Source organism: Oncorhynchus kisutch, linkage group LG14, assembly GCF_002021735.2.
Source record: "Oncorhynchus kisutch isolate 150728-3 linkage group LG14, Okis_V2, whole genome shotgun sequence".
NCBI classification, from domain to species: Eukaryota; Metazoa; Chordata; class Actinopteri; order Salmoniformes; family Salmonidae; genus Oncorhynchus; species Oncorhynchus kisutch.
The window spans coordinates 74,328,693-74,352,698 of NC_034187.2; the positions used below are offsets into that span (position 1 = coordinate 74,328,693).

The 24,006-nt window shown below is 46.1% G+C and overlaps 1 protein-coding gene across 3 annotated transcripts in view; it reads right to left on the reverse strand.

Moving 5' to 3' along the window:
* The window catches only part of LOC109904385 (inactive phospholipase C-like protein 2), a 54,294-nt gene that overhangs the window by 7,034 nt on the left and 23,254 nt on the right, over positions 1–24,006 (reverse strand). Inside the window, exons 2-10 of one of the 3 annotated variants that reach the window (XM_031788951.1) lie at positions 17,072–17,173; positions 16,645–16,794; positions 12,514–12,674; positions 11,642–12,233; positions 10,010–11,224; positions 7,723–7,972; positions 7,151–7,437; positions 4,337–4,540; positions 3,627–3,702 (exon numbers count right to left, since the gene is read on the reverse strand). In XM_031788951.1, coding sequence (XP_031644811.1) covers positions 3,627–3,702; positions 4,337–4,540; positions 7,151–7,437; positions 7,723–7,972; positions 10,010–11,224; positions 11,642–12,233; positions 12,514–12,674; positions 16,645–16,794; positions 17,072–17,173 — 3,037 coding nt within the window. Of the gene's footprint in view, positions 1–3,626; positions 3,703–4,336; positions 4,541–7,150; positions 7,438–7,722; positions 7,973–10,009; positions 11,225–11,641; positions 12,234–12,513; positions 12,675–13,066; positions 13,081–13,108; positions 16,623–16,644; positions 16,795–17,071; positions 17,174–24,006 lie in introns of those variants that run through there. The other 2 variants (XM_031788952.1, XM_031788953.1) reach the window with 2 other exon arrangements.

Here is a 24,006-nt window from a genome sequence, read left to right on the forward strand (position 1 = left end):
CAGGTTCAAGTCTGGTCTCTGGCTGGGCTGCTCGAGGACATTCAGAGACTTGTCCTGAAGCCACTTCTGCATTGTCTTGCCCGTGTGCTTACGGTCGTTGTCCTGTTTGAAGGTGAACCTTCACCCCAGTCTGAGGTCCTGAGCGCTCTGGAGCAGGTTTTCATCAAGGATCGCTCTGTACTTTGCTCCGTTCATCTTTCCCGCAATCCTGACAAGACTCCCATTCCCTGCCACTGAAAAACATCCCCACAGCATGATGCTGCCACCACTATGCTTCACCGTAGGGATGGTGCCAGGGTTCCTCCAGACGTGATGATTGGCATTCCGGCCAAAGAATTCAATCTTGGTTTCATCAGACCAGATAAAGCACTCTCAGACCATGAGAAACAAGATTAAGTGTTTTTTGGCAAAATCCAAGTGGGCACGTGCTTTTTAATGAGGAGTGGCATCCGTCTGGCCACTCTACCATAAAGGTCTGATTGGTGGAGTGCTGCAGAGATGGTTGTCCTTCTGGAGCATTCTCCCATTTACACAGAGGAACTCAGTGACCATCAGGTTCTTGGTCACCTCCCTGACCAAGACCCTTATCCCCTGATTGCTCAGTTTGGCCTGGCAGCCAAAGTCTAGGTGGTTCCAAACTTCTTCCATTTAAGAATGATATAGACAGGTGTGTGCCTTTCCAAATAATGTCCAATCAATAAAATTAACCACAGGTGGACTAGAAATATCTTAAGGATGATCAATGGAAACAGGATGCACCTGAGCTCAATTTTGAGTCCCATAGCAAAGGGTCTGAATACTGATTTAAATAAGGTATGTTTTTTTATTTCTAAAAACCTGTTTTCACTTTGTCATTATGGGGTATTATGTGATTGTCATTATGGGGTATTATGTGATTGTCATTATGGGGTATTATGTGATTGTCATTATGGGGTATTATGTGATTGTCATTATGGGGTATTATGTGATTGATGCCAAGTTGTCAGCCGTCCCATGATGCCCAGCAAGCAGTCACTGCAGGGTAAACAAACCTTGCTCCGCCAAGTTACACCACGAGACTGATCTAAGGTCAGTTTTGTATTTCCATCCCTAATGGTTAAGGATGAGATTTGGGGAGGATAAACTGATTATTGACCGGTACTCAGAGCTTACGCCAACACAAACTACATAAATCAAGAGCTCAGTCAATAAATAAACTCATCTAATATTAACATATGGACAAATCTCCCTCAGAGCCAAGATGAAAATAGTTCCTGTGATGGATGAGGTAGAGACATGGTGTGCGTTCCAAATGGCCCATAGGACTCTGGTCAAAAGTAGTGCACTATATAGGGAATAGGGTGCCATTTGAGACAACCATGGAAGTCTCAGCAGACTAAAGGCTTCAGGCTGTTGTTGATGAGGTCTTAGCAGGAGAGTCAGTTGGCAGGGCCTGTAGGCAAGTCTTTCACACGACTACTAGACTGTTGACATGGAGTCAGATCACTGAAGAAAACAATCGTGCTCTCTAACCACCTAACTGGCCATCGCCAACTCCAATTTCATCACTGTTGATGTTGCTTTGAGTCACGTGATGAGGCCTGCCTCTCTCTCTCTCTCAATTCAATTTAAGGGCTTTATAGGCATGGGAAACATATGTTTACATTGCCAAAGCAAGAATAGATCATAAAATAGATCATAAACAAATGTGAAATTAACAATACAAAAATGTACAGTTAACATTACACTCACAGAAGTCCCAAAATAACTTGTGTGTGTAGTTAAAGTACAAAAGGGAAAATAAATAAACATGTATAGGTTGTATTTACAATGGTGTTTGTTCTTCACTGGTTGCCCTTTTCTTGTGGCAACAGGTCACATATATTGCTGCTGTGATGGCACACTGTGGAATTTCACCCAATAGATATCGGAGTTGATCAAAATTGGGTATGTTTTTCAAAATATTTGTAGGTCTGTAATATGTGTCTCTAATATGGTCATACATTTGGCAGAAGGTTAGGAAGTGCAGCTCAGTTTCCACCTCATTTTGTGGGCACTGTGCACATAGGCCGTCGAGAAGACAGACTTTCTCAATAGCAGGTGTAACGCAGGTCAACTAATGTTGAATACTTACCGTTACTAGTAAGATTCCAGTAACCAATCATATTATACTATATTGCTATTGATATGGTTAAGTCGACAGCTATTACAAATCAGCTGTCAGAAGCTGTATGACGAGCAGTTTATTTTGAGCCAATCAAAACTCCGTATTCTCTAAGTCGCTCTACTAAAAACTCACATTATACACAAGTTGGTGCCATAGTTCTGAAAAAAAGCTTGAACGGAATGTGAATAGCTTCCGCTATTCTATGGAAGAAAAAGTCTCATTTTGTGAGAAGTTGTATAAAACTGAACTGAACAGAGAGAACTGGATATTAACACGTATCTATACAAACTGTGAGGGGATTGAGGGAAAGATTGACGCCAGGATTTGGTCAGGTTTTTTTGAGTATGAATTTAGTTCCACCAAGGATGGCGAGCCGCCCGAACCCAGGACATCAATAAGAAGATTTGTTTTCCTTGTAGAACACTGAATTTGCACTGCCATACTACGTTGTGGTGACTCTTGCAAGACATCATTGCAGTGTGATTGTTATAAGCACATGCTACACTTAAACACCTGACAGTGTTGATTGTTAGGCACAGTCACTCACATTTGATTCCATCTCATAGAGGTTTATAAGTCAGTATTTGTGAATTGCGTTGGGTGTTTCTGTGGATTCATGTTTCTTGTATTGCTATTGAACTTTGAAATCTGAGAGACCCTCAGATTAAGATAGAGCTGGGTGCATCCTAGTAAACTATAGGCAGGATATATGGCTGATACTGTATGTCTTATTGATGTATTTCATTCACATTCAGCTCATTGAACAAATTTCACATATCAATATTTACTCAAGGTGATTCATTTTCTGTAAGTATGGTTATTTACAAAATACACGCTGGCATTCTTTTCCTAAATTATTCAGTTGTGTGGTTTTCATTTCTCCCTACTGCTCCAGTAGAGAACCCAACTGGTCCAGTAGAGAACCCAACTGGTCCAGTAGAGAACCCAACTGGTCCAGTAGAGAACCCAACTGGTCCAGTAGAGAACCCAACTGGTCCAATATAAAACCCAACTGGTCCAATATAAAACCCAACTCGTCCAGTAGAGAACCCAACTGGTCCAGTAGAGAACCCAACTGCTCCAGTAGAGAACCCAACTGCTCCAGTAGAGAACCCAACTGGTCCAGTAGAGAACCCACCTGGTCCAATAGAGTTTAAGCTTAAACATACAGTAGCCCATAGTGTTAAGCAATTGTTACACAAGGCTATGCTTGACGCAGATGAAGGAGATAGATGGGCTCATAGCATTACATTCAGGAGGCTGTGCAGCGAAGATTGCTAAGGTCCTACACTTATTTGTTTGGTGCATTTCTCTATGGGTGTTTGTGTGGGTTCAGATTCTACATTGGTTCTAAGTTGATTCTACTGTGGTATTTCACCCAATAGATATTTAACAAAATTGGATTTGTTTTCAATTTCTTTGTGGGTCTGTGTAATCTGAGGGAAATATGTGTCTCTAATATGGTCTCTCTCTCTCACACCTGTTGTCTGTATCTGTAGGATCCTGTCGTAGACTCCGTCTGACAGCTCCATCACTGCTCTGCTCGCCTGGATCATCTGTAGACAGAGTACACAAGATCCGTCTATTATTCACACACACACACACACACACACACACACACACACACACACATCAAAATAGCAAACATTTCATTAATAACCCCGGAGAGATTCAGACCCCACGTCTGATTAACTAAACACTTCTCGCTGCAATGCCTTTTGGGACACGACCCCACTTTGTGAGTCTGGTGTTCGACAAATGAGGATGAACACTACTGCTCCTAGGGGTCTGTCCAGATCCCCCCCCCCCCCACAGCTTCCTCCCATTCATTTCTCCCCCAAGCATTCAAGTCAAGGCGTGAGATCCACTTAGCGAAATAATCTCCCGTGAAGACATGGTGAGCTCTCCCTCACTCTGATTCATCAGGAATGAGGATGCACTCTCAAAGCGCACACACACTCTCACACACACACACATTCTACTTTGGGGGCATCTACGAAAGTAATCACTTATAAATTGAATCAGTGCCATGATGTCATGGTGGCAGGGAGAGAGAGGCAAGTAGAGAAAGAGGTTAAAAACAAGTCAAAGAATCAATCAACTTATAACCTGCACAACTATTGTCAATGGAAACCCAAAGCGCTACATAAATAAAATGTGAAGGATTGACTAGGTTTGATTGATCCTCACCGTTTCGTAGGTGGAGACCACCCTGCGTAGGACATCCGGCAGGGGCCCTTGGGGCTCCATGGAGGGGTACTGCTCCCTTAGCTCAAACAGCATCAGGGGGTCCCCATCGGCCCCCACCACACGGGATCCCAGGGCCAATACACACTGCATGAGGTTAGCCACCGCTGACACCCCACACAGCTCCCTGAACACTGCCACTGAGTTCTACAGGGACAGAGAGAGATACAGAGGGTCGGGGGGTTTATGCAAAACACACACCCACACAGACACACACATACTGCTTGTCCTGTATTAGTGATGTAGTGTTCTGTGGATCATACTGTAATCCTCTACTAAGCGATTAGTTGCTGGAGTTTAATCATGGAACAAACTGTGACATGGTTTCCTGGGATACCATCACTGACAACATCTGATTGAATTAGAGAAGCTTTATTGGGAGATGGTTAACGTGACAACCACAAAGCCACCGTATCACTGTCGTACTATTGAATTCATGGTTTCCTGGGATACCATCACTGAGAACATCTGATTGAATTAGAGAAGCTTTATTGGGAGATGGTTAACGTGACAACCACAAAGCCACCGTATCACTGTCGTACTATTGAATTCATGGTTTCCTGGGATACCATCACTGAGAACATCTGATTGAATTAGAGAAGCTTTATTGGGAGATGGTTAACGTGACAACCACAAAGCCACCGTATCACTGTCGTACTATTGAATTCATGGTTTCCTGGGATACCATCACTGAGAACATCTGATTGAATTAGAGAAGCTTTATTGGGAGATGGTTAACGTGACAACCACAAAGCCACCGTATCACTGTCGTACTACTGAATTCATGTTTTATTGGGGTCATTGAACCACTAAAATCCAATCAGTTTTATTTAACAGCACAGGTTAGTGTTTTTCCATCATGAAACCTAACCCTAACCTTAACCACACTGTTAACTCTAATGCCTAACCCTAACCTTAACCACACTGTTAACTCTAATGCCTAACCCTAACCTTAACCACACTGTTAACTCTAATGCCTAACCCTAACCTTAACCACACTGTTAACTCTAATGCCTAACCCTAACCTTAACCACACTGTTAACTCTAATGCCTAACCTTAACCACACTGTTAACTCTAATGCCTAACCCTAACCACACTGTTAACTCTAATGCCTAACCCTAACCTTAACCACACTGTTAACTCTAATGCCTAACCCTAACCCTAACCACACTGTTAACTCTAATGCCTAACCCTAACCACACTGTTAACTCTAATGCCTAACCCTAACCACACTGTTAACTCTAATGCCTAACCCTAACCACACTGTTAACTCTAATGCCTAACCCTAACCACACTGTTAACTCTAATGCCTAACCTTAACCACACTGTTAACTCTAATGCCTAACCCTAACCTTAACCACACTGTTAACTCTAATGCCTAACCCTAACCCTAACCTTAACCACACTGTTAAATCTAATGCCTAACCCTAACCTTAACCACACTGTTAACTCTAATGCCTAACCCTAACCCTAACCACACTGTTAACTCTAATGCCTAACCCTAACCTTAACCACACTGTTAACTCTAATGCCTAACCCTAACATTAAATTATGACCAATAAATCACATACATTTTTACAATATAGATTTTTTTTTTTATCTCTTCATGATGTCATGGTGCTTGCCTTCAGTGTTTACTTCTGTTTAAGTGTGTGTGTGTTTCAAGACTGTGTGTGAGAGAGAGAGAGTGTGTGTGTGTGTTTCAAGACTGTGTGTGTGTGAGAGAGAGTGTGTGTGTGTGTGTTTCAAGACTGTGTGTGTGAGAGAGAGTGTGTGTGTGTGTTCATGGCCTCTTTGCATTAGTGCATCAGTCTACTACATCAGGGTGGCATCATAGTCTGATGACTCATAGCATGAATCCCAGGTATCTCCAGCCTAAACACATCAGATGTCCTTAACATCACTTAGACAGCCAGACTAAATGCTTATGTAACCGATGTGAAATGGCTAGCTAGTTAGCGGTGGTGCGTGCTAATAGCGTTTCAATCATCACTTGCTCTGAGACCTTGAAGGAGTTGTTCCCCTTGCTCTGCAAGGGCTGTGGCTTTTTTGGCATGATGGGTAACGATGCTTCAAGGGTGACTGTTGTCTGTGTGCAGAGGGTCCCTGGTTCGAGCCCAGGTAGGGGTGAAGAGAGGGGCGGAAGCTATACTGTTACACTTACAGGGACCATCACCTTACCATAACCATAACCTGTCAGTCTAAAGCAGATCTTCAGAGATCAGGCCACTCCGCCACCGCCACTCAGTCTCAACCTGTTGATGTCTGTTGTTTTTATTGAACCTTTATTTAACTAGGCAAGTCAGTTGATGTCTCTCTTGTTTTGGTATGTTTGTTTTATTGCTGTTATTGGTCTGTTTAGTTGTGTCGTATGCTTAATCTAGTTCTGATCACATACGCTGTGCAGTTTTATAGTTACTGATATTAGATATTAGATATTTGGAAAATGATCGATTCAGAACATATCGTTTTATTTTTTTTAAAGAAAAGAAAATGGGTGGGTCTACGTTCCAGTATAAGTACTCCGTTGTTAATGCATCGACTTAAACACTGTTTCTGATGTGCCACTGATACCCTGTGATCAGCCATGTTTATGGTCATAGTTTAGTGATCACTGAGATGAACCCAACCCATGGAGGTTTCAATCTACCATTCTGAGTTAGACATCATCTGTTGTGAATACAGGTGTACAGGCATTTCAGTAATGAAATGTGAAAATTGTGATTGATAAATTACTGTTTATCCTTCCGCCTCACCTGCATGTTCTCCCGCAGGTCCGTGGCCTCCTTCAGTTGCGGGCCGGCCATTTTGAAAACCTCGTCCACTTCTTTGATCCCCAGGTCCCGGAGTGCAGCGTAGTCCCTCCCTCGCCTCGCCTTCCGCACAGACAGCCCCCGCTTGTAGGGCTTTCCCCCTCCTCTCCGGTTGGTGAGGGCCACATGGACGAACAGCATGGCGTACGGGAGGTCCTCCCCCATCAGTGACTGTAATGGTATGTGTCGGTAGCCTGGCTGTAAGCACTCCAGGGGAATGGTGTACTGACCTGTGGTAAAACGGGGGATTACAAATGATGTACAAGAGTGTTAGACAATTAAATGACCATGAGAAGACAGTGAATGTTCACTCACTCTTTAACTGCTACCAAGTGTTCTTTATCTTAGCTAGTGATACTTGCTTGTGAGCTACCAATAATCTTCACATGGCTGAAAGGTTGTTGTAGTATCAAATCAAATATTTATTGGCTTCAGACAAGCTCAACCAAAAGCAGACTGGACACCGGACTAGCAGACAGTGCAGAGCTGACCTTCGCCCTCCCTCCACTACTAACCTATGAACTCGTCCCCTATGAATTCGTCATCCAGCACCACGAAGCGCACCATGGCCAGCTCTGGCAGGTTGATCTGGAACTCAAAGCTCTCGTCAAAGATGGGGTTGTCTCCGTTCTGCATCACCGTGCGGGTGCGGCGCTCGGCACAGTCGGCAGGGATACCGTGGATCTCCACGTAGACGTACGGGTCCACCACATCTCCTTTAGCTCCAGAACCCCTCGGACGGGGAAGGTTCTGACCACTGATCACCTGCATGGATGGATCCGGTTTATTGATTGATTGTCTGTTAGTTTGTTTATTTGTTTGATTGATGCAGGTGTACTGAATAACAGAACCAATACCATTCAATCATTAAGAGAAGTGTACTGAATAACAGAACCAATACCATTCAACCACTAAGAGAAGTGTACTGAATAACAGAACCAATACCATTCAACCACTAAGAGAAGTGTACTGAATAACAGAACCAATACCATTCAATCATTAAGAGAAGTGTACTGAATAACAGAACCAATACCATTCAACCACTAAGAGAAGTGTACTGAATAACAGAACCAATACCATTCAACCACTAAGAGAAGTGTACTGAATAACAGAACCAATACCATTCAACCACTAAGAGAAGTGTACTGAATAACAGAACCAATACCATTCAACCACTAAGAGAAGTGTACTGAATAACAGAACCAATACCATTCAACCACTAAGAGAAGTGAACTGAATAACAGAACCAATACCATTCAACCACTAAGAGAAGTGTACTGAATAACAGAACCAATACCATTCAACCACTAAGAGAAGTGTACTGAATAACAGAACCAATACCATTCAACCACTAAGAGAAGTGTACTGAATAACAGAACCAATACCATTCAACCACTAAGAGAAGTGTACTGAATAACAGAACCAATACCATTCAACCACTAAGAGAAGTGTACTGAATAACAGAACCAATACCATTCAACCACTAAGAGAAGTGTACTGAATAACAGAACCAATACCATTCAACCACTAAGAGAAGTGAACTGAATAACAGAACCAATACCATTCAACCACTAAGAGAAGTGTACTGAATAACAGAACCAATACCATTCAACCACTAAGAGAAGTGTACTGAATAACAGAACCAATACCATTCAACCACTAAGAGAAGTGTACTGAATAACAGAACCAATACCATTCAACCACTAAGAGAAGTGTACTGAATAACAGAACCAATACCATTCAACCACTAAGAGAAGTGTACTGAATAACAGAACCAATACCATTCAACCACTAAGAGAAGTGTACTGAATAACAGAACCAATACCATTCAACCACTAAGAGAAGTGTACTGAATAACAGAACCAATACCATTCAACCACTAAGAGAAGTGTACTGAATAACAGAACCAATACCATTTAACCACTAAGAGAAGTGTACTGAATAACAGAACCAATACCATTCAACCACTAAGAGAAGTGTACTGAATAACAGAACCAATACCATTCAACCACTAAGAGAAGTGTACTGAATAACAGAACCAATACCATTCAACCACTAAGAGAAGTGTACTGAATAACGGAACCAATACCATTTAACCACTAAGAGAAGTGTACTGAATAACAGAACCAATACCATTCAACCACTAAGAGAAGTGTACTGAATAACAGAACCAATACCATTCAATCATTAAGAGAAGTGTACTGAATAACAGAACCAATACCATTTAACCACTAAGAGAAGTGTACTGAATAACAGAACCAATACCATTCAACCACTAAGAGAAGTGTACTGAATAACAGAACCAATACCATTCAATCATTAAGAGAAGTGTACTGAATAACAGAACCAATACCATTCAACCACTAAGAGAAGTGTACTGAATAACAGAACCAATACCATTCAACCACTAAGAGAAGTGTACTGAATAACAGAACCAATACCATTCAACCACTAAGAGAAGTGTACTGAATAACAGAACCAATACCATTCAACCACTAAGAGAAGTGTACTGAATAACAGAACCAATACCATTCAACCACTAAGAGAAGTGTACTGAATAACAGAACCAATACCATTCAACCACTAAGAGAAGTGTACTGAATAACAGAACCAATACCATTTAACCACTAAGAGAAGTGTACTGAATAACAGAACCAATACCATTTAACCACTAAGAGAAGTGTACTGAATAACAGAACCAATAGCATTTAACCACTAAGGAGCCAACAAGCCAGGCAGTGAATAGGAGCCTCCATTGAACAGATGTAAATAAACACTGCTGTCTATCTGCTAGCCACTCACCTTGACATGGAGCAGCTGAGGGGACACACCCGGCACAGAGTCTCTTGTATCAGCGCTGAAATACGACACCTCCTGTCGCATGATGGCGGGTCGCAGCACGTACCCACAATTCCCGTTCTGGCGGAACCAGGCAATGTTAAGGTCCATCATCAACCCAGGCGTCTGGTAGTTCAAAGCCACAATCTGGCAACCGCACTTCCACAGGTCCTGTGGATTCATGTTGCTGGAGTCGATGCGCATGGCGCTGGGGTAGACCCGCGACAGGAAGCGCTTGTTGTAGTTGACAAAGTCTCCTGGGCGCTCGCTGGCGCAGCGCAAAGCCAGGGTCTCATTGAACGAGCAGAGCTCCCAGGGTTTCTGGATAGAGAACGACATCTGGAAGTCTGTGAAACGTACTGACTTGCACAGAGTCACCAAGTCAGAGAGCTCCTTTAGGAGCTGGAACCGTTTAGGGGTAGTAGGAGGGGTCAGGGATTTAATGCTACTAGTACCACCACCCCCTCCACCTTTCTGCACCCCCTCCCCCGCTCCCTCTCCACTGTTACCAGCCTTCATCCTCTGGCACATCTCCGCCCCCTCGTCTTCGTCAGTCACGTCCCCCTCCGCCCCCCCGCATCCCTCCTCCAACTTCTGCCCCTTCAACAGGATCTTGCCCCTCAGGGCATTAGGCGAGGGCAGGTACACCTCCCCTTCCCTGAGGGGCTTCGTGTACAACTTCTCCCCTAGTATCCTCCTCAGGTGCTGGAGCATGACTCTCTGCTGGAAGGGGGAGCAGTGGTTCTCCACACACAGGATCAGTGGAAACTCCGAAGCCTCGAACGCAAAACGGCCGATCACATCCAGGACACAGTGGAACTTGACGGGCGAGGTGAGGGTGTGACTGGTATAAACCACGGGTTCGTCGCTAGGGCCATCCCAGACATCCACCTCCACACACCTGCAGCCCATCTTTAAAGCGCGGATGTAGCCGGTGATGTCAGCGGGCCCCTTGAACTGGTCCTCGATGAGGTAGGTGTTGTGGGAGGAGTTGATGTAGTAGTGGGATAAGGGCTGGCTCATGTCCTGGCACACCTGGCTGTGCTCCGGGTCAAACAGGTGGCACTCCAGGGAGGTGAGATATCTGGTGAAACCGTCCAATGAGAGGCAGCCTTGGCGACGTCCCTCCTCCGACGGCTCGTGGGATTGGATGAGCTCCAGACTGGTGTCTTCAGTCACCTAGACACGGAGGGCAGAGGAGAACAGAGAAATGAGCATCTCTTGAAGTGAAATTGTTACTTGTATTTCTAAATCGACAACTATCTATTGGAGAGACACTTTATTTCTTATCAGCTAGACAGAGCTAAGAGGGACAATAGAAGAGAAAAGAGAGAACCCATTGAAACTGTCCTACTGGCAGAACAGAAAACCCATTGAAACTGTCCTACTGGCAGAACAGAAAACCCATTGAAACAGTCCTACTGGCAGAACAGAAAACCCATTGAAACAGTCCTACTGGCAGAACAGAAAACCCATTGAAACAGTCCTACTGGCAGAACAGAAAACCCATTGAAACAGTCCTACTGGCAGAACAGAAAACCCATTGAAACAGTCCTACTGGTAGAACAGAAAAGTGGTCCTCTTCACCATCCTTACCTGAGCCATGCCCTGCTCAACCTCCAGGAACCTCATTAGATCCTTGGTATCCAAGTACTCCTTGTTGCTAGAGAACTGCACCAGCAGGAAGTAGATCTCCGGTCGGGTGCAAAGGTCGTGAAAGACCTCAATGAACTCCTCCTTGGTTACCCTGTCCTCTATCCCTCCTTTTCTGTTGTCTGCGTTTGCTCCAGTCCCAGATCCAGATTCACCCCCATCCCTTTCCTCAGCTTCAGTCACAGCTGGAGCCCTATCCTCATCGCCAGCTCCTGAGCCAATCACAGCTACAACTGAAGACCCAACCTTTGCTTCAGCCACAGTTCCAACTCCAGATGTCCCGGCCCCATTCATCCTCTCCTTGACACGATGGAGCTCCTTAAACCGGTGTTCCACTTTCTCACTCCTCACCCCAGGGTTAACACTCCTGATCAGACCTACAGCCGACCGCAAACTGATCCCCACCACCTCTCCTCCACCCTGTCCATCTGAGACAACCATAGAGGAAAATGTCTCTGCTAGCCAGGCGAGACGAAGGCTGTCCTCACTGCTGGCCATCATGTCTATGGCATGCTTCCCATACAGAATCAGATACCTAGGATGAGACGGAGAAGGATTACACAGAGATTGTCATAATTAAAAGATACCAGGGTAGGAAATACTATGGGAGTCATCTGTTCCAGTTGTTTTCATTCACTTCCATTGTCTAACTGTGAGATCCATTTGGGTGTCGGTCTAGATTTACTGTACATCTTCAAGGATCTATCTTCAAGGATATCCTTTTGATATGACACCACTTAGCCATGGAGAGTTGTTTAAACTAAAGCACAACCAGATCTGGCAACCTAGCAAGACATTGTGGACATCTATCCTACCTCAGGCCAGTGACCCAGACGTTGGCCACCTCTGCAGAGTTAGCCACCAGGTCCAGAGCTTCATAGGTCTCTCCATAGATGATAGAGAAGGCACAGTCCTCAGAGATTTGGTCATAGACGCCGTTGGTCCTAAAGGTCTCTGTGTTGCGGCCGGTGCGGACCTAGAAAGACACAAAGAAGGATCCAATCAAATGAGACCAAGTACAGAACAGTATACATGAGAGTCAAGAGTTCTTATTGTTTCACTCAGTTCCATTGACTGACTGAGTTATATTTGGCTCCAAGACAGTGCTGAAGAATAGACCATTCCTGATGAGTGCAAACTCCATTTGAATGTATTGCAGATCATTCAATTTAATTGCTCTGTTTTTTACAGGAAACCAGACGTCATTGCATTTATCAGGAGTTAACTCCATAAAGATTCATAACATCGCTGTCTCCACTTTGGTCTCCTCCTAGGTGTGTACTTACCTCTGATGGAGGGGATAGCGATACGGGTGTAGCTACCTACCTCTCTGATGGAAGGGACGGCGATACGGGTGTAGCTACCTACCTCTCTGATGGAGGGGACAGCGATGCGGGTGTAGCTATCTACCTCTCTGATGGAGGGGACGGCGATACGGGTGTAGCTACCTACCTCTCTGATGGAGGGGACGGCGATACGGGTGTAGCTACCTACCTCTCTGATGGAGGGGACGGCGATGCGGGTGTAGCTACCTACCTCTCTGATGGAGGGGATGGCGATACGGGTGTAGCTACCTACCTCTCTGATGGAGGGGATGGCGATACGGGTGTAGCTACCTACCTCTCTGATGGAGGGGACGGCGATGCGGGTGTAGCTACCTACATCTCTGATGGAGGGGACGGCAATACGGGTGTAGCTACCTACCCTTCTTATGAAGGGGACGGCGATACGGGTGTAGCTACCTCTCTGATGGAGGGGACGGCGATGCGGGTGTCGCTACCTACCTCTCTGATGGAGGGGATGGCAATACGGGTGTAGCTACCTCTCTGATGGAGGGGACGGCGATGCGGGTGTAGCTACCTACCCTTCTTATGAAGGGGATGGCGATGCGGGTGTAGCTACCTACCTCTCTAATGGAAGGGACGGCGATACGGGTGTAGCTACCTACCTCTCTGATGGAAGGGACGGCGATGCGGGTGTAGCTACCTCTCTGATGGAGGGGGCGACGATACGGGTGTAGCTACCTCTCTGATGGAGGGGACGGCGATGCGGGTGTAGCTACCTACCTCTCTGATGGAAGGGACGGCGATACGGGTGTAGCTACCTACCTCTGATGGAAGGGACGGCGATACGGGTGTAGCTACCTACCTCTGATGGAGGGGACGGCGATACGGGCGTAGCTACCTCTCTGATGGAGGGGACTGCGATACGGGTGTAGCTACCTCTCTGATGGAGGGGACGGCGATACGGGTGTAGCTACCTACCTCTCTGATGGAGGGGACGGCGATGCGGGTGTAGCTACCTACCTCTCTGATGGAAGGGACGGCGATACGGGTGTAGCTACCTACCTCTGATGGAAGGGACGGCGATACGGGTGTAGCTACCTACCTCTCTGATGGAGGGGACGGCGATACGGGTGTAGCTACCTACCTCTCTGATGGAGGGGACGGCGATACGGGTGTAGCTACCTCTCTGATGGAGGGGGCGGCGATGCGGGTGTAGCTACCTACCTCTGATGGAGGGGACGGCGATACGGGCGTAGCTACCTCTCTGATGGAGGGGACGGCGATACGGGTGTAGCTACCTACCTCTCTGATGGAGGGGACGGCGATGCGGGTGTAGCTACCTACCTCTCTGATGGAGGGGACGGCGATGCGGGTGTAGCTACCTACCTCTCTGATGGAAGGGACGGCGATACGGGTGTAGCTACCTACCTCTCTGATGGAGGGGACGGCGATACGGGTGTAGCTACCTACCTCTCTGATGGAGGGGACGGCGATACGGGTGTAGCTACCTCTCTGATGGAGGGGGCGGCGATGCGGGTGTAGCTACCTACCTCTGATGGAGGGGACGGCGATACGGGCGTAGCTACCTCTCTGATGGAGGGGACGGCGATACGGGTGTAGCTACCTACCTCTCTGATGGAGGGGACGGCGATGCGGGTGTAGCTACCTACCTCTCTGATGGAGGGGACGGCGATATACGGGCGTAGCTACCTCTCTGATGGAGGGGATGGCGATACGGGTGTAGCTACCTCTCTGATGGAGGGGACGGCGATACGGGTGTAGCTACCTACCTCTCTGATGGAGGGGACAGCGATGCGGGTGTAGCTATCTACCTCTCTGATGGAGGGGACGGCGATACGGGTGTAGCTACCTACCTCTCTGATGGAGGGGACGGCGATACGGGTGTAGCTACCTACCTCTCTGATGGAGGGGACGGCGATGCGGGTGTAGCTACCTACCTCTCTGATGGAGGGGATGGCGATACGGGTGTAGCTACCTACCTCTCTGATGGAGGGGATGGCGATACGGGTGTAGCTACCTACCTCTCTGATGGAGGGGACGGCGATGCGGGTGTAGCTACCTACATCTCTGATGGAGGGGACGGCAATACGGGTGTAGCTACCTACCCTTCTTATGAAGGGGACGGCGATACGGGTGTAGCTACCTCTCTGATGGAGGGGACGGCGATGCGGGTGTCGCTACCTACCTCTCTGATGGAGGGGATGGCAATACGGGTGTAGCTACCTCTCTGATGGAGGGGACGGCGATGCGGGTGTAGCTACCTACCCTTCTTATGAAGGGGATGGCGATGCGGGTGTAGCTACCTACCTCTCTAATGGAAGGGACGGCGATACGGGTGTAGCTACCTACCTCTCTGATGGAAGGGACGGCGATGCGGGTGTAGCTACCTCTCTGATGGAGGGGGCGACGATACGGGTGTAGCTACCTCTCTGATGGAGGGGACGGCGATGCGGGTGTAGCTACCTACCTCTCTGATGGAAGGGACGGCGATACGGGTGTAGCTACCTACCTGTGATGGAAGGGACGGCGATACGGGTGTAGCTACCTACCTCTGATGGAGGGGACGGCGATACGGGCGTAGCTACCTCTCTGATGGAGGGGACTGCGATACGGGTGTAGCTACCTCTCTGATGGAGGGGACGGCGATACGGGTGTAGCTACCTACCTCTCTGATGGAGGGGACGGCGATGCGGGTGTAGCTACCTACCTCTCTGATGGAAGGGACGGCGATACGGGTGTAGCTACCTACCTCTGATGGAAGGGACGGCGATACGGGTGTAGCTACCTACCTCTCTGATGGAGGGGACGGCGATACGGGTGTAGCTACCTACCTCTCTGATGGAGGGGACGGCGATACGGGTGTAGCTACCTCTCTGATGGAGGGGGCGGCGATGCGGGTGTAGCTACCTACCTCTGATGGAGGGGACGGCGATACGGGCGTAGCTACCTCTCTGATGGAGGGGACGGCGATACGGGTGTAGCTACCTACCTCTCTGATGGAGGGGACGGCGATGCGGGTGTAGCTACCTACCTCTCTGATGGAAGGGACGGCGATACGGGTGTAGCTACCTACCTCTCTGATGGAGGGGACGGCGATACGGGTGTAGCTACCTACCTCTCTGATGGAGGGGACGGCGATACGGGTGTAGCTACCTCTCTGATGGAGGGGGCGGCGATGCGGGTGTAGCTACCTACCTCTGATGGAGGGGACGGCGATACGGGCGTAGCTACCTCTCTGATGGAGGGGACGGCGATACGGGTGTAGCTACCTACCTCTCTGATGGAGGGGACGGCGATGCGGGTGTAGCTACCTACCTCTCTGATGGAGGGGACGGCGATATACGGGCGTAGCTACCTCTCTGATGGAGGGGATGGCGATACGGGTGTAGCTACCTCTCTGATGGAGGGGACGGCGATACGGGTGTAGCTACCTACCTCTCTGATGGAGGGGACGGCGATGCGGGTGTAGCTACCTACCTCTCTGATGGAGGGAACGGCGATACGGGTGTAGCTACCTACCTCTCTGATGGAGGGGACAGCGATACGGGTGTAGCTACCTCTGATGGAGGGGACGGCGATACGGGTGCAGCTACCTACCTCTCTGATGGAGGGGACGGCGATGCGGGTGTAGCTACCTACCTCTCTGATGGAGGGGACGGCGATGCAGGCCTTGTCTGACTCCTTCTTGGAGGGCTCCCATCGCAGGGCCTGCAGACCTGACTCCAGCAGGTAGTAGCGTTGGTAGACTCGTGAGTTGGAGCGCACCTTCCGAAACTCAGTACCCTCCATCTGGAGACAGATGAGACGTCAAACATGCACACACCTTGAACGGGAAGGAACTGCCTGCACTTGACCAATGAGAAACTTTTTTGACTTTGTTTTCCGTTGTGAAATGTTTTGCTATGGTGTGCACTAACGAATACACCCCAGTTATATTTCAGTCACTTGTATAAAAAACAAACCAACAGACACTGCCACTTCAGAACTGTACAACTAGAATGGAACATGTGTAACTAGTGTAGTAACGGGTTTATAACTAGTGTGTGTAATGGGTGATGTTCTCCACCATGGCGCTGATGCAGTCTGCAGCGCTGCTGATCTTCCTCTCAGAGAGACTTCTGCTGAAGGATACCGTCTTCTTCCTCTCACGACCAGCACGAGACCCATCCTATAGAGAGAGGAGGAGCGGATGTGTGGGGAATCGATAAGGGGAAATTAGAGAGACAGAGAGAGAGATGAATGAATGAATGAATACAGATAAACTTACACTCCTACCCAGCCCAGCAGAGGCTCATTTCACTTTGCTGGTGTTCTTTCTGATAACATGTGTCAGAGTGCCTTTGACCTTCACCAATAACCCATTAATCAAACACTGATGGGCTTTGAAAATTCAAATTCCATGCCCCCTTGATGACTTTGGCCTCCGAATGATCTGAGTTCTATCACTGTTCCGCTCGAGGAGAGAGAGAGAGAGGGGTGGGTTTATTCAATTACGGATATATCTAGCTCTAGATTATTATTTTTTAACTGTCAAAGGCAATCTGTGGCAGCATCGGAGCTGGAGTCTGAATGATGGGGAACCAGGGAAGAACAGAGGGGTCACGTTCTGTAATCCAATCACGTTAACACACATTAAAAGGTTCCTATAACGCAGCCAATGAATACCTTGGCAATCTTATCAATCAGCCTAGCCGATACTCAAGAATAGGTCTAACGCGGGTAAACATTAAACTTAAATCGGAGTAATGTAGAATCAATGTAGAATCTGAACCCACACAAACACCCAGAGAAATGCACCAAACAAATAGGTGTAGGACCTTTGCAATCTTCGCTGCACAGCCTCCTGAATGTAATTCTATGGGCCCATCTATCTCCTTCAACTGCGTCAACCTTTACTGGCTTTACTGTCTCCATGGGGAAATTTTGTTGTAGTGTCATGTACACATTTAAACAACAAAACAAATTGACAATACAACTTTCATAACAGTTACTGAGTTGGTAGGAACATTAGCCTGAGCTATTTAGGAGGGATACCACACCTGGCACAAATTATGGTCTAGTTGTGTTTTTCCTGCTGAGGGGAGCTCTATACCTGCGACCAGAGGGGAGTAGTTCAAAGTCTTGGGTGGCTTGGGTCTAATAAAGTACCTTGGGGAGGGCCCTGACCTTAAAGATCTCATCCAGGCCTGTCTGTTTGACTCCAAGTACCTTGCGGAGGCCCCTGACCTTAAAGATCTCATCCAGGCCTGTCTGTTGGACTCCAAGTACCTTGGGGAGGGCCCTGACCTTAAAGATCTCATCCAGGCCTGTCTGTTTGACTCCTAGTACCTTGCTTGCTGTGGTGATAATCCCTCTCAGCATATTTCTCTGGCTGACAGTGGAATTGCTAAACCAACAAACAATACAAAAAGTTAAAATACTCTCAATGAAAGATTTGTAAAACAGAGTCAGTATAGTACAACTAACATTACAAGATTCCAGCTTTTTGAGAAAGTACAGTCTCCGTTGAGTCTTTTTGTTGATCAGGTCTGTACATTTACTCTACTGAAGCTTCTTGTCCAAGAGGAAACCCAGATACCTTGTTCAGAAGCTTCAGTCATTTAGCACGTCCTTTTATCTATGTCATATCGTTAAGGTTGACTGCATCATACACTGATCAGGGTCAAAGGTTAGTTGGCTAGTCAGGTATAACCAATAAAAAGCCCCTTTAACTGTTCAACTGTAAACAGCAGGACTGTTTGGTAAAAAGAGGAAGAGAGATTGCTGTGCCATCACAGCAGCAAGATTTGTGACCTGTTGCCACAAGAAGAGACAGAGAGAGAGAGCGAGAGAGAGAGAATATGAATGGTATGTACACATGAGTGTGATCACACGGAGAGGGGACAGGGAGTTCGGAGAACACCGAAGGGCAGCAGTGTTTTATCTGAGGAGTAGGAATGAACGTGTGAACGGGGGGATAACTAGAGAGAGAGAACAGTGGTGGTGGGTTTTAAGTCCCTGATCCTTCATGTAACAGTCTCTGTCAAACAGGTGTTCTCCCAACAGGGATCAGTTATGTCTGATCATCATGCCTCCTTTATTCATCAACTCATGGCTCCCTTTTCTCTCTTCTCTATTCCCACTCTTTTTTTGTTCCTGGAAGATAAAAAAAAAAGAGTATCTTTCCTCTCTGCTGCTTCTTTGAGAATATCTTTGGAGAAACCCTGGTTACACGACAGACAGACAGACAGACAGACAGACAGACAGACAGACAGACAGACAGACAGACAGACAGACAGACAGACAGACAGACAGACAGACAGACAGACAGACAGACAGACAGACAGACAGACAGACAGACAGACAGACAGACAGACAGACAGACAGACAGACAGACAGACAGACAGACAGACAGACAGACAGACAGACAGACAGACAGACAGACAGACAGACAGACAGACAGACAGACAGACAGACAGACAGACAGACAGACAGACAGACAGACAGACAGACAGACAGACAGACAGACAGACAGACAGACAGACAGACAGACAGACAGACAGACAGACAGACAGACAGACAGACAGACAGACAGACAGACAGACAGACAGACAGACAGACAGACAGACAGACAGACAGACAGACAGACAGACAGACAGACAGACAGACAGACAGACAGACAGACAGACAGACAGACAGACAGACAGACAGACAGACAGACAGACAGACAGACAGACAGACAGACAGACAGACAGACAGACAGACAGACAGACAGACAGACAGACAGACAGACAGACAGACAGACAGACAGACAGACAGACAGACAGACAGACAGACAGACAGACAGACAGACAGACAGACAGACAGACAGACAGACAGACAGACAGACAGACAGACAGACAGACAGACAGACAGACAGACAGACAGACAGACAGACAGACAGACAGACAGACAGACAGACAGACAGACAGACAGACAGACAGACAGACAGACAGACAGACAGACAGACAGACAGACAGACAGACAGACAGACAGACAGACAGACAGACAGACAGACAGACAGACAGACAGACAGACAGACAGACAGACAGACAGACAGACAGACAGACAGACAGACAGACAGACAGACAGACAGACAGACAGACAGACAGACAGACAGACAGACAGACAGACAGACAGACAGACAGACAGACAGACAGACAGACAGACAGACAGACAGACAGACAGACAGACAGACAGACAGACAGACAGACAGACAGACAGACAGACAGACAGACAGACAGACAGACAGACAGACAGACAGACAGACAGACAGACAGACAGACAGACACTAGCTCCAGTGATGCCAAAGAAAATCAATGTGGCACTAAATCTACAGTACTTCATCAGTACTAGTGTGGTTTCTCCCGGCCATTCACACCCAGGTGCACATAAAACGCCTTGAGACCAAGCGATAATGACTGGACATAAATACCATCGAAATGCTATCAATGACTTGTTTATCTTGCAGTCTAAAGGCCTGTGTCTGTACCATGTATAGCTTAGACACCAGACATCCGTTACTGATACTTCCCCAATCAGAGGTGTCCCAGATGGCACTCTATTCCCTATATAGTATAGTACACCACCTTTGACCAGAGCCCTATGTGGTGCCATTTCACACACAGCCAGACAATGGCCGTGTCCTAAATCTGGCTTGCCTACTACTTATTTCAACTCCAAACTTTGTACTAATCGTACTGCGTACTATTTAGAACATACTGTTTAGTACGATCATATGCAGCAGGGTCCAAATATCAACATACTACTCATCCATACTGAGAATGTGTCATCATATGTGCAATCCAGCTTGTTCCCAGCCGTTTGTTGATGTTGTGGAACACTATTCGGATTATCAGCTGTTGTCGAACATGCCTGTGTGAAAAGAAGATTCTCTTCCTCAAAAGTGTGCAATGAATTCTACTAGATGAAAAGCCAAACTGAGTATGACATCCTGGCATTTAAAGCACACTAGATTATTGAAATTGCACATAATATAAACCTACATGTTTTTGCTAGAGGTGCAGCGGAATGGCCGATTAATTAGGGCCGATTTTAAGTTTTCATAACAATCGGTAATCGGCATTTTTGGATTCCGATTATGGCCGATTACTTTGCAATCCATGAGGAGACTGCGTGGCAGGCTGACCACCTGTTACGCGAGTGCAGCAAGGAGCCAAGGTAAGTTGCTAGCTAGCATTAAACTTACCTTATAAAAACAATAAATCTTCACATAATCACTAGTTAAACTACACGTGGTTGATGATATTACTAGGTTAACTAGCTTGTCCTGTGCTGCATATAATCAATGTGGTGCCTGTTAATTTATCATCGAATCACAGCCTACTACGCAAAACGGGTGATGATTTAACTAGCGCATTCGTGAACAAAGCACAATCATTCCACGACTGTACCTAACCATAAACATCAAAGCCTTTCTTAAAATCAATACACACAAGTATATATTTTTTTACCTGCATATTTAGTTAAAAGAAATTAATGTTAGCGGGCAATATTAACTAGGGAAGATGTGTCCCTTCTCTTGCGTTCATTGCAAGCAGAGTCAGAGTATATGCAACAGTTTGGGCCACCTGGCTCGCTGCGAACTAATTTGCCAGAATTTTACATAATTATGACATAACATTGAAGGTTGTGCAATGTAACAAGAATATTTAAACAACGGCTTGTATTTCTGTGTTTATTATAATTAAGTCTGATTTGATAGAGCAGCCTGACTGAGCGGTGGTAGGCGGTAGCAGGCTCGTAATACCCTGACTACACCGCACACGTTGCATGCGCGAGCGTTGCAAAATACATTTAGAAATCTATGTTATTCAATTATTGCATCCACACAGCTCGCGAGCGTCAACATGCGTCTGCGTTGCCAAGAGATAAAATAGAAGTCCTTTCAATTTCTGACACAGATCACGCTGCAAGTCCAGTCTTTCCCATCTCCTCATTAGTTTATAGAAGCAGGTACGCATGTGCCATCTCCTCATTGGTTATACCCACGTGGGTGATTGAAAGACGAAAAGTGTTGCCGGTTGTCATGGTAAAACTACGAAAGTTTAAATGCCATTCACCATATAAGGAGGAGAGATGACTAAAAACGATACGGTGGACCGTTTTATGTGTGGAATAATTATCGGAGTAGAGGACCTTGTGTATTTCAGGTAAAATAACAACCTAATGATTATATCCCAGGACTAATTAGCTAGCAACAGCAAGCTAGCTAAATATGACAAATTAGCTAGCAAGTGCAAGCTAACTCGCTAAATTGCCATAAATGTTTAATGTTTTTTAATCTGGCCCCAAATTAATGTTATTGGTTTAGAGTTTGTTTTGATATTTTAACCTGAGTGTCGTGATCGCGTTTGGTGTAGGGGGACAAAATACATTTATTCACGATGGGTTCCGTGTTAGCAATGCTTGCTTCCCAGCGCTGTTTATGTCGTCAAGCCTATCAACTCCTGAGAGTAGGCTGGCAATACTAAAGTGCCTATTAGAACATCCAATAGTCAAAGGTATATGAAATACAAATGGTATAGAGGGAAATAGTTGATGGGTCATAATCTATAATAACTACAACCTAAAACATCTTAAATGGGAATATTGAAGAACTGGGAATATTGAACCACCAGGTTTCATATGTTCTGAGCAAGGAACTTGAACGTTAGCTTTTTTACATGGCACATATTGCACTTTTACTTTCTTCTCCAACACTGTGTTTTTTGCATTATTTAAACCAAATTGAAGATTCATTATTTGAGACAAAATAGATTTGATATATTATATTAAGTTTAAGAAAAGTGTTAATTCAGTATTGTTGTAATTGTCAATATTACAAATATAATATATATATATTTTTAACCGGCTGATTAATCGGGTATCAGCATTTTTTTGGTCCTCCAAAAATGGGTATCGCCGTTAAAAAATCATAATCGGTCGAACTCTTGTTTTTGCATACTAGGCAAGTGTGTGTATTGGGACAAGACCAGTAACAAGTCTCTAGAGAATGATGTGTAGTTCTATGAGGATATCGTCTCACAGACAGAGATTTGTGTTGATCTGGAGGAGCAAATGCCATGTGACCTATTCAATAGACTGATTAAATTACAGTCTCTTTAGAGCCACTTCATTTGTCATATGTCTACATACAACCTCAGTGCACGTATCAATACACACACACACCTCGGACATCAATATAGACCCTGAACAAATGACCTTGAAAAGAGAGTACCTGGGCACACAAACACACTCATTCAGTTGTACACAAGTGACCTGTACGCAGGCTTATAAAGACAAGCATGGTGAGAAAAACAAACAAACATACACACAGTGTACACTGTCTTCTAAAATGTTTGCCGAAGAGTCATGTAACCTTTAACAATCTGTAACCTCTGCTTGAATGATAGAATTAGCCACGCTACCTTAACCACACTGTGTGTGTGTGTGTGTGTGTGTGTGTGTGTGTGTGTGTTTATGCATCGGTGGGAGAAAGAGCGAGAAAGAAAGAAACAAAATCTTTGTCCTCAACAGTTCTCTCCTTGTCGCCAGTGTTTCTCATAAATCCGAGACATATGGTGAAAACCTCCCATCGCCACTCCGAAGCCTTCAAAACAGGAAGCAGTTGGAAGCAGTGGTCAGTCACAAAGCAACTTCCTGTGGTGGTCTGGGGCATCACAGGAAGAACTGAACTGAAGAGCCAAGCTCCTAGACATGAGACAAAGCTGCATCCAAATGCACCCTATTTCCCTACGTAGTGCACTACTTTTGACCAGGGCCCATAGGGGACAAACAAGATTGTAGACGCATTGAAACCACAGAGTTGTGTTCTCTGGAATGAAGCTGTTTTTTTTTATCACAAATGTGTGTATGTATCTACACTATATATGCAAAAGTATGTTTCAGCCACACCCGTTGCTGACAGGTGTATAAAATCAAGCACGCAGCCAAGAAATCTCCATAGACAAACATTGACAG